Below are 12665 nucleotides of genomic sequence, written 5' to 3' on the forward strand. Positions count from 1 at the left end.
CATCACTGCTAAGCTTACCTGACTCATCTTCTTACTTCGGGATCTTGGAGTTCTTGTACACTTCAAGATCCCGAAGTAATCCTATACTTTCTCATTCTCGGAGCAAGCATATTGAACTTGATTACAATTATATTTGGGAGCAAGTTTCTTTTGATCTCTTGCACACTCAACACATTTCTTCTTCCTTCCACAACTTAGTTTTTATATTGGAATAGACCAATTTGATCATGGAAATTCAATGACAGCCATCACACAAATCTCCAAGACTGCTAAAGATTGTGATGTTAGACCGACTTGATTAATCCAGTTAATAGAGTTTCATTGTTTATATATTTGTACTGTTTTAGACTATATATATATATATATATATATATATATATTTGTATGTATATGCCGCAGATCATTCGTAATTGATCGTAATTGCACAAAAGCATATTATAAATATAAGGAACTCTCACTCTCACATTTAGCAGCAACTTAGTGGTGGCCAAAACATGGCCACCATGAGGGTCGGTCAGTTCTCGCCACCCTAGTGGAGGCCAAAACATGGAATCCGGTGGTTCAGCCACTACCATCGGCCACCCTTCTAATTTTTTTTTCTTATATTCTGATTTTTATATATTTAGAAACTATTTTTTAAATGTAATTTATTCTTAAAGATGATACATTGCGTCGTGGACATATATCGAACTAAAGAAGACTTCCAACCTCGAGGAAGTTCTCATATACATATCCAAAAGTATTACAATCACTCAAAATTTTGAAATAGAAGAAAGAGAAATGCCCACTAGAATTTCTCTAGACCATTTGTTTTCACAGATGCTAGGGTATTCTCAAATTATAATGCCTATCAATTAATAACATATATGACTCCTAAAGCAGAAAATAACAAGGATGAGGGTATATGGATCCCACATTATTTGAGAGAAAAAAATCATTACTCTTTATAATGATTATGGTGCTCCAATTTTTAAAATATAGTTTAGATGTTGCTTGGGGCTTTGTTACAATCAAGATTCTAATTTAAAATGAATAACTTTCATGAACCACTAAATTAAATGGTAGTATATTCCATACGTTTGTTACTTGAGGTTCGATGCCCCTGCTAAACTAAATCCTAAGTGAGAAACAACTAAAGTTTTGCTTGAATTCAAAAATCATTTTAACTCTTCTCATCTAATTATTATAACTTTTTCAAACTTTCAAACAAAATATAATAAACAATTTAATCTTTTCAAATCCTAAAATAAAAATAATATTAAAACATTATATTCTAATAATATTTTATTCAACTTTCAACTCTCATAATCTCAACTCAACTCAACTCAACTCAACTCTCTAAAAAGATGTTCAAGCTTTGCCATTTACCCTTGCGTTTAACACGGTATCACAACAAATTTATTTGTCGTTTGTTCATAATTTTCTCTACAAAAGTAAATGAGTAGTAAAATTGATATGATCCTTATAGCCATATTTAGTTGATCACTACGCCTGTCAAAATGTATTAAAAAAAAAAATTTATAAAGAGATATCACAAAAATAAATTTATAAACTAACATGATTTAATATGATATGTTAGATTGTAAAACTATTTTTATTATAAAGTAAATATAATATATCAGTTGTGAGTTTATTCTATGGAATCATTTTATGAAGAAAATATTGGGCTCAACATTCGTATACGTTAGCATCTATGAATTATATTCTAATATATGGTGTTTACTTCCATCTTGAACGAATTTGGAATTCATACAACGCAACTTTGAAACGATAACGTAGGTACATATATTATATTATGTTTGGAGTTTTGAAAACTATTATTAATATTTAAATGAATGTGTTGATTCAATTCTTATGCAACGCAAATGTCTATATCATTATGGTGCTACGTAGTTCCCAAAGACATTTATCTAAACAGAGAGGTGTATAAATTGTAACCTTTCATACATAAAGATATAACAGAAGTTAAGTTAAGAAGAGAAAGCTCGTATTTGTTCTATTCCTCTCCCATGTTTTCCCCTCATTGTCCTGATGAAAATTTCCAATTCCTATGTTTGTCCGGTTTACTACTACCTTGTGGTGATACACTTGTTGGAACATCTAACCAATAGATTTTTTTTGTATCAGTGCTTGGCGAAGGTTACTGTTTGGGCAGAGAGTTGAAAACAAAAGGAGAGAGTTCAAAGAAGAAATATGGCCAGCACAAGCAGTGTAAACTGGATCAGTGTTCAAGTTCCCATCTTTCTAAATGACAATATTGGTACCAACTTATCTCACTTCTAAGGGAAGATGTTAAAGAACAAAGAAAAGCTTTCGCACACCCGACACGGGTGACTAATCATGTAGCTCAATTGTTGAACAAAAGTTTAGCTGCCAAAATACGCTACTAGAATTGGAAAAATTAAAACCCACTTACAGCAACTTGAGACGAGGGCTTATTTGTTTATTCAACAGAACAGATGAACTAATCAAATTTGGAACCAAAATTTTCATACATTTTGAAATGAGAAGGTTAAAAAAACAAAAAACAGGAAATAAAGTAAGCGCCGCAATTTGCAATTGGAAACTCTTTAGTATGAGTTAGTTGCTTGCCTCATATCCGACTCGAGTCCCTCCCAAAAACAAAACGCCTTGTCCAGTCAGTTACCACCAATATCCTGTTGCGCCAGCTGACTTGCTTGCTGAAGGTTGACAAAAAGAAAGTATCAGAGGACCAATCAAGTGCTGATGAATTGAACTCTGATATAGTTTTTGATATTATGGTGTATCGTACCACAAAATATGGAGGGAAGAAGAATCAAGATTACCTTGCATAAACTGAGTACCAAAGCCACTGGCTGCTTTGTCCAATGGATACCCAATCCCCAGGCAGTTGTGCTGCTGTTTGCTCTCCTCCCAAAGGAGCAAACTGTCCAAGATGCTTGTACCTTTAAGACAGATCAACCACATAGTAAATGAGTTAGACACTCACTTTCTGGTTTTACATCTCTGAATTACCATTAGTACACTATTTTAGAGTTAAAAAGAAAAACTCTATTTGCACACTCAATACACCATGATATGGGAGTCTTCCACATCAACTAGTAATGGTGTTTTTTTACTTTATTTGCAAACCCTTTAGTAATGGTGTTTTTCGACTTTTTTTTTTCTCATACCTATAATTGGCAAACCGACTTGTCAGTAGCATGAGTCAAGATAAAATACCTCTCAATCCTATACAGATTCACTCGATAGATAGATGGTTTGAAATAGTAATTGAACTTTGTACCTAAAGGGATGAAAGCGATGTCGGCCTGTTCCCCTGAACCTGAGAGGACCCTCTGGATATTTTTCACACTCTTCCATACGGTTAAAACAGTTTGCAAGGTAGGTACCCTGCTGAGCCGCAACCTGAATTGTCATACAAGACACACATAAGTTTACATGCCTCCAAAATAATTAAAAGGACATGACTATAGTAAAATAACATGGTACCTGAGCCGTAGCTGGAAGATTTTTCATCTGAGAATCCACTTGGGAAAGAGTGGATTTAAGGTCTTCAATATTCAGTTCGATGGATTCTTTTGCAACATCCCCTTTGGATTCCTTTAAAAGATCAACTATATTGCGCATCTGCTTTTTCTTCAAATAAAGCTCCATTTGAGGGTATCTTTCACAGATGTCATCAATGACTTCTTGGAGTTCTTTAACTGTAAGGGTTCCCGAATTGTCCTTGTCTGCCTTACTAAATATTGATGAAATATCTTCCTAAAAATCAAATTACCAATTGGAAAAGGAGAACATAATTAGTAACCATGCAGATGCCTGAATGGGAAAGATGCATATTGGACTCACCATTACTACCTAACATTGGTGACTGTAATTTTTCAATTATTAACTGACTTATTGAAGCTGAGATTTAAACCACTCTGCCATTACTTACAGTGCAAATGTTGGATAGTGCCAGTGCCATATCAAGAGCAAAAATGGAAGGGACTGGGAACTGGCATTTGCCAGCAAGTATGCTTAGGAAACTGGATAAAACAAAAATGCCTGTGTTTCATGATTCTCTTTTGGCAGATGCTTTTTCTTTAAAATAGAGAAATAATTTAGTTGTTATCTACCAGACTACCAATAGTCAAGTTAGTCACGCCCATACTATCAATCTTTTCTAGTAAGAATGAAAAAGAATACAAATGGGACAAGATTGATGCCACATTTGCAGCACTAAGATTCTTGCCATAATAAGTTAGTATTAAACATTGACATTGTAGGGGGAAATATCTACCGATTTAAAATTTAATTTGTTGTGCGAATATGCAGTAGAAAAGCTAAAAAGTAGGGGTACCATGATTTTTCGCTGATTTATAGTGGCACAATCACCAAGTGCATATACACTGTCACATCCCTCAACTCGCAGCCATTCATCAGTTGCTAATACACGCCTATTACCCTGTTTAAAGGAACTCACATTTGTTAATGGAAGCAATAAACATAAGTAAAAGGATCAATGCTGTTGATCAAATAGAAAAACCAGTAATCAATATAAAGCAGAACTTTAAAATTTTCAGAGGTGAAACATACCTGACCAATTTGCTTCATAAAATCCATAATGACAGGTCGAGTTCCAATGCCGGTTGACCAGACAGCCATTCCATATGGCAGGGAAGAAATTTCCCCAGTTTTCATTTCTTTAGTAGAGATTTCCTTTTCAGATACTTTTACAACCATTGATCCTGTCTTCACATCGATACCCTCTCTTTTGAACTTCTCTTCAGCAAAAGCTGTGATTCTTTTGTCAAACCTGTAAAGGAATGAGAAAACTCAACTGACAAGATGCAACTCCCCACCAAGTCCTACATTCAATGGGTGTATTGAGTGCAAGTCCCACATTAGCTCCCAACCAAATGGAACTTGGCTATATAATTATTACAAGAAGCTCCAATTGCAACCCTAATTAGTCTTTTTGGGAATATAAGCCCAGGTATGTATTAGGCGTTCCTTGGGCCAATGGAAAATGGTATCAGAGCCAACCGAGAAATATCATGTGGGCTGGAGACTTAGTGAGACATAGACCTTGGCAAGGACATCAGAGATTTGAGTGAGGGAGGTTCTAATGCCCCACTAAGTTGCACACTGGTTTTTAGCAGGTGGAGTTGGGCATTATAATAATTTCAAGCTCCATTCGTAATATTGACAAGTCTTTGTCTTTAAGCATAAGTCCATATATGACTTGCAAATGTAGAAGATGGTCAAACATCAACTTGGCTACAAAGAGAGATCTAGAGACTAGCAGTCTATAATTCCACTATTAACTAGCAGCCATATTTTGAGCATGATGACAGGTCTCCTTCCAAGATGCATGTTCATTGCAAATGTTTCAGGTTAAATTAAATTCATCACTAAAATGTTACACTCTCACCTTCTCCTTTTTCGAACTTCTATAAGCTTCATGACATTGTATTCTCTTCACATTATACAAGTTCAGTAGTTTCTAGATTTAATTAGAGCTAGCACACAAACTTCACATAATCCCCTAATTTATGCTCATAATATGCAAGGAAAGGTTTCACATAATCCCCTACTTGGACTGGATTTCATTCTCGACTCAAGGACCTCTTTCAGACTGACCAAGTGAATAGTTTTTTTCAGGAATTATACATTCAATGCATGCTGCAAACCATTATGAACATGGCCACCTATAGATGTTGACTCTAATGATGGTAAAGATTTCCATGTCTGACTGAGCAAAATTGAACTAGACAAACAAAATAACTTAAGATGACAATGCACCATGAACAGTAAATAACGAGTTCCAGATAAATGACAAAGGCTTTAAAGTGGCACATCCTTACATATTGAGAATGTGGTCTCCAGCCTCAAGAAGTGTTATTTTGACTAGGCCTTTGACCCCAGGATATAGTTTCACTAAATCCTCATTGACAAAATCATGAAGCTCTGCAGAAAACTCCACGCCAGTTGGGCCACCACCAACAACAGCAAAATGAAGAATTCTCTTCCTCTCTTCATCACTTACGGTCGGCAGGCTTGCTTTTTCAAAGCAGTCGATAACCGCTCTCCTGATATTCTGAGCATCTTCAACTTCCTGCATCAAGATGTACAATTTTCTAAGATGAACAAGGAACAACAGACAAGCCCACACTCCAAAGATTCTGTTCCCATCACAGGAGTTCCTAAAGAAATAAATCATTTCTCATCCTTTTCTTTTTCCTTTTCCTTTCTCTTTTTTTTTTTTTTTTTTTTGGGGGGGGGAAGGCAAGGGATATATCTGAAAAGCGAATCAAAGACAGGAACATGCCAAACATAACCAAAACAAGGTTGCCAAGGGCATTACCTTCAAGAAATGGCAATTCTCTTCCACACCAGGAGTATTGAAAGTATTAACACGTGCTCCAGTGGCTATTACAAGGTAGTCATAGTCCACAACAAATTCTTCTTTCCCATTGAAATTTTTGTTTTGAGAAGATCGACAATAGATTTTCTTGTTTTTTGCATCAATCTCGTAACACTCTGCTTCCTGGAACCGAATGTCTACATTTTTCTGCTTGAGGAAAAAAAAAAGGTAAACATTGTCCAATTACACACATCATCTTGTGATGACAAAACCTACTAGTATGTTGAAAAGGGTAACCATGCAGCAGCAAAAAGACACCAGCCATAAAAGTTAAAATTCATATGATCACATAGTCTCATTGTAATAAATAATGGAAGTACATGTTCCACACCCCAAACTATCAAAACTAAAACATTACACCCTTCAACTACCACAAACTGAAAAAATAGTACCCTCATCCCATTCTAACTCCTAAGATGGAAAAGAAATAACAGATGTGATACAATCTCAAAAGGTCAAATCATAATGGAGGGAACACATTGTAAGTTATTGATAATTTAAGGGGCCAATGTATCAGTTTTGGTTGTTTATGATGCAAACTGTAAACACATATTAGTTAATGGGTGGAACGTATATCTTCTCCCAATATATAATATGTTCCCAAAAATTACTGGATCAGTCAAGTTCCTTGCCAAAATCTATATCCACAGCTGATACTCGAGTAATGCGTTTTACAAACCTAGCATAAAGTAATGAGTCATTTTTTCCTGGTCTCATTTTCACTTGTCTTATTTCATATTATGGGTTTCTCAAAGGTTGCTACAAACTATTTTCTGAAAGTTTTCTCTTTTTGGCTCATTTCCTTCCCCTTCTCTTTGTATATGGTATAACACATGCAACTATATTCAAACAACATGTTTATGCAGCTTGACATCTTAAATATGTAGTCTGTACATAATCAGTATCAGGATAGCAGTTACAGAGCAAATTATTGATGTAGCCTTTGCAAACAGAAAGCATAAAATGACTAATTCATCAACAGAGACATTTAACCCGCAGCAAGACGACCTTTGCAAATTCACAACTTTCAAAGCATATGGGAAATTGTAAAGAATTTTATTTTTCCTCTTTCATTTTGTTTATATATATTAACCTGTGTGGACTTTTCCATCACCAAAAATCTCAACTGCTCATTTAGTTCTTACACCAAGACCTTGTAATCTCTCAATCTGTAATTTTTCACTGTTTTTTCACCAACTAGTTCTTGCCACCCTTTAAAAAGAACTGCATGCTATGTTACCAAAGCTAACTATATAATCTATGTGATTTACTTTTCATTACCTTTCGAACAATGTTGCGAATTGGCTCAACAATGCTGCGAGCTTCCACTGTACCACATGTCACACTTGGTAGCAGAGGGGTGAATGCAAAATAATTACGAGGTGATACCACTTGTACCTCATATGAGGGGTTCTTCAGGTTCTTCAAGAAACTCGTTCCAGCCCAACCAGTTCCAAGCACCACCACCTTTTTCTTGTACTCTGATTGAGAAGATGCAACGGCGTGTGCCCCATTAGTTGGGTTTGCCTCAGCATAAGCCACCAGTCCCCCACCACTGGAACAAAAGGCAACAGACCCAAGCCAAACAACATGAAAAATCATAACACAAATTCCAATATCATGTTATAGCAGTTTAATTCAGAAATGAGCAATGGCACTATGTTCTGGAAAGAAATTAGAATTGGTGGAGAAACGATCATTTAACCTTTCAAAAAAACAGAGGTGTCAGAAGGGATTTCAACAAAAGATTCACAAAATATGTTATGTTGTTTCACAATCTTGTAGCAGTCGAGATACTATTGTTCTATCAATTTTTTATCAACATAATTATCATTGTGAATAAAAAAGGGCAAATAACTTGAAAGAAAAAAGAAACAAGTGAAAGGGACCATATTGATAAAAAAATTTGTTGAATAACCAATACTGAGGTTTACTTGATTATGAAAAGGGACCATATCATAACATCGATACGTGCAATGTTTAGAGCATCCTTAAGACGGATCTACAGGAGATGATGCAGTAGTAAGAAAGCAATATTTTAAGATCACCATGTCAGCAAAAGTCATATTCCTCTAACTTCAAATAGTAGATCTAATTCTCTAAAAGTTACCCGTCGAATCGCTTAAAAAAATAAGATAATCAGATTCCAGAAACTTCAAAAAGAATTTGGAACGCCGCAGAGTAGATCGAGTTCATGATGAGAACGTTACCGATGGAATCATAGCTTCCTAAAACCACAATACAACTAAAACAATATAACCGTCAATAATTGTTGCCAGATCATCCATGTTCTTCAGACTTTTAGACACGTTTGTATCGAGAAATAAGTAACCGTTGGAACCAGAATCAAACGAAGCCATTTTCCAAAACAAAACGCATATAGAATCCAATCCAGAACTAAAACGTACAAAGATTACAAGGATGAAGAAGATGAAATATGAAACAAAGAGAGAGGCAGAGTACCTGACGGTGAAGAGAACGAGAAGCTTAGAGAGCGAAGGATAGTCATGGAAAGCTGTTGAAACTCTCTCATAGAAAGTGAGCGTCCGCATTTCTCGCCAAAGATCTGTATCCGGAAAGAGAAAGAAGAATGCAAGAGAGAGGAATGGGAGGCAGTTTTAAGAGAGAGAGAGGAGACGTGGCGTTGCTTCTTAAATATAAATAGTTAGCGTTTGGTCAGAGAGAAGAATGAAAAAGGGCCAAAAAAAAAGGATGGAGAAGAAATCCGGAGAGGTGGGAGAGATCACGTTCAGTCATGGAAAGATGGTTCCAGTTTTTTCCGCGAATTGCCTTTCTTGACTTGACCCGCAAGGCAATGGCGGCACGTGTTTTACCGAGGGGCTCCGAATTTGACACGTCAGGTTCCGCGGATACATTTGCAAGCAAATCTACATCTACATTCCTCGCTGTAATAAATACGATATACAAAGCATTCCAATAAAATTGGAGTGCTACACGTAAAAAATTATGGTAGTTATTAAATAAAATCTTCTAGTATTTGTTGTTGATTTATAATGGGAGCAGCCGGATAACTAAGCTAAGAAATTTCTTTAGTGAATATTTAAGATTAATAAAAAAATCCCCTTAAGGTTTTAGAGTGAAAAAAAAAATTATTTTATTACCTTTTCCAAAAAGGAAAATATTTTATTACAATGTTCTTAACCTAAATTCATTAACTAATCAGCAATCAATCTTCTAACAAGCCTAATTTATAAGTCATTTATTGACGTTAAAGGAGTTGACTTTTCTTACTCAGAATAATATTATTCTGTTTCTTCAATTTGTCCTTTCATTTTGATTCTAATGTATTTAATTTTTTTTAAAAAAAAAATTTAATAGTTAAGACGTAACTATTATTGTATTTATATATGTATTTTTATTTTTTTTAAATTAAATATGTTTAAAACATATTTAAAATAAAAAATAAAAAAATTCAATTTACACAATGCGACATAAAGAGTAGGCAGTAGCAGAATAGTACCACCTTTTTTTTTTAACAAATATGTATAAAAAAATGTATCAAATCAGGAATATAAAAAGAGGAGGAATATAAAAAGATGAGTAGATCATCAGTAGATGTCTAAACAAGACTTTTGGTGTAATCAACAGTACTATATATTAAAAGAAAATTTGAAAAAAAAAAAAGACCGACAAATTTTCCTTTGGAATACACATTGTTGTTGTTTTTATTAATAATTTGGTGAGTTTTTTGCTCAATTAAATATATATGGTTTCATAGTTGACAACCGGACTGTAACGTGTGATTGTACTTTTTAGTTTCTCTCAAGTTAATAAAGACAATACTTTACTTTATTTTAGCCAAAATGCTCCAACTATGATTCAGAGTTGTATCTTAGGAGTATGGAATGTGGCGAGAGCTGTAACCCATGATAAGTATTTGGGTTCGTCTTTTTTAATTTGTTGATCAAAGAGACGTATTTTCAATAATATTAAGATCCAGTGTAGAAGAAACTAGAAGGGTAGAAAAAGAAAATTTTGTCAAAGTCGGGAAAGGAGCTTTTAATTAAAACTATTGCTCAATCTATTCCTACATATTCTATAAGTTGTTTTAAACTACCATCTGGTTTATATAAGAACTTAGAAAAGCAAATGGCACAATTTTTGTGGGGGCAAAAGTTAAATAAAAGATTAATACATTGGATGAGCTAGGATAAAATAAATATAAGGCCTGATTTGGTTACCCATATGAGATATACTCATATTCTCATCTTAATATAATTATTAGAATTTTTCTAAACTTTTACACAAAATATAACAAACAATTGAACTTTTTCAAATATTAAAACAAGAATAATATTATAAATTATATTATAATAATATTTTATTCAACTTTCAATTTCTATCTCATCTCATTTTATTTGTGTAACTAAATGAGACCTAAGTTTGTTGGCGTAATGAGTTTTTGTTGTTTGGAGGATTTCAATTTAATTTTATTAGCAAAATAAGGTTGGAGATTACTTCAACATTCAAACTCTGTTTTATAAAGTTTTTAAAGTAGAGTATTTCTCTCATTCTTCTTTCCTTAATTCTACATTGGATAGTCATCCTCCATATGCTTGGAGAGGGATAAGCCAAGCTGAGTTGATTCTGCAAAAAGGCTGTAAATGGTGAGTTGGGACTAGTCAGGAGATTAAAATTGGAAGGATCATTGACTTCATGATGTATTACCTTTTAATGTTGGGGTGATTTGGCTTATGATGCAAGAGTGAGTCAATTAATTGATATGGAAGTACTTCGGTGGGATAAGGTAAAATTATTGATGAATCTCTATGTTAACTCCTAAAAATAGTGTAACAGGCAGGAAGGGAAGAAAGATCAATTTCCAACCTGCTGAAGTTGTTCGATCGGTGCTATATGGAGCCCTCGGCGGTTGTCTGGTGTGGCGGTATAGCCTCGATGCGTACATACATGGTGGTGAGCAGTAAATAAATACAAAGAAAATAAAGAGACAATATTGACATAGTCGCCAAGCAAAAGACTCATAGTTGAGAGTGATTCACATACCATTGTAAATATGTTGAATGATGATGAGTAGAATATGTTAGGATTAGAGGTGTAACTGGTTCGGTTTTGGACAAAATTTGGAACTGAACCTGCTTTGCATTTTCAGTAACCAATTCCACATCGGTTATCCCTTAAACCAGTACTTCAGGTTTTATTGGTTCTGGTTCGGTTTTAATATACTATATACTATATTATATAATAATATATTATAGTATATAATACTATAATGATAATATATTGAGTATATTATAATATATATTATAATTGTATTATAGACTATAGTGATATATTATAGGTTATTACAATATATAGTGATAAGATTTTGATATTTAATATTATATTAATTAGTAATTTATCATATAATGTAAAACTATTTTATATATAATTATATATTATATATAAAAATTATATATAATAAAAAATTATAATATATATATGAACCGGTTCGGTTCGATCCGATTTTAGAAAAAAAAAAATCGAACGGATTTTGACTAATTTTAAAAAAAATAAAACCGGTACAGGACCGAACCGGTACTAAACCAAACCCACCAATTCGGTCCGGTTTACCGGTTTACCCCTTTTTTTTAACACCTCTACTCAGGATAAGGAGCTATTCTCGCTGGTATTAGGGGTTTGTCTATAGGATTTCAAACTGTTGAATTTCGTTATACTCCACGTGAAGCAAATTTTGTAGCACATACATTGTCCGCTAGATTCTGTAAACAAGTGGAGGATACTTAAATCATCGTGGCATTCCATTCCGGAAATTGTTAGGATGTATGTTACACTAAACAATTTCATTCAAATTCAATTATGGGTAGTGATAGAGTTACTACTTACTACTCTTTTACTATTTATTTACTATTTATAGTGTATTTAAAGTTTTGTATTTTATTATTATTTTCTTTTAAGTATTTTTTTAACATCTTTAATCATTAAAAAAAATTTTAAAAATATATAATTTTAATAATAGTCACTTTCTTAACCATTAAGTAAAATTAAAAATTAAAAAAATAAATCAAATATAAAAAAAATAGTAAATAAATAGTAAGCAGGTAGTAATCATATCATTATCCTTCAATCATTAATTGTCTTATTGTAACGATTGAATATGAATGAAAATGTTTGAGTTTTATAAATAATAATAAAAAAAATAAAAAGAAAAACTTATTATACGGGCTTTGTTTGACAAACAAATACACCTCAAACTTTTTTTCACATTTCGTTTCTAAATATACGAAATTCA

General features: G+C 33.5%; 1 protein-coding gene across 1 annotated transcript; it reads right to left on the reverse strand.

The window, feature by feature from the left end:
- Positions 1–2316: 2316 nt before the first annotated feature.
- Positions 2317–9046, reverse strand: LOC108990600 (external alternative NAD(P)H-ubiquinone oxidoreductase B2, mitochondrial-like). Its single transcript, XM_018964606.2, has 10 exons — positions 8858–9046; positions 7676–7949; positions 6335–6541; positions 5835–6085; positions 4564–4783; positions 4328–4432; positions 3475–3747; positions 3269–3390; positions 2808–2927; positions 2317–2681 (listed from the first exon to the last, which is right to left on the reverse strand). The coding sequence occupies exons 1-10, from the start codon at positions 8944–8946 to the stop codon at positions 2594–2596; spliced, it is 1749 nt and encodes a 582-aa protein (XP_018820151.1). The 5' UTR covers positions 8947–9046; the 3' UTR covers positions 2317–2593.
- Between the last annotated feature and the right edge of the window lie 3619 nt (positions 9047–12665).

The sequence above is a fragment of the Juglans regia genome, chromosome 3 (genome assembly GCF_001411555.2).
Source record: "Juglans regia cultivar Chandler chromosome 3, Walnut 2.0, whole genome shotgun sequence".
Taxonomy (NCBI): Eukaryota; Viridiplantae; Streptophyta; class Magnoliopsida; order Fagales; family Juglandaceae; genus Juglans; species Juglans regia.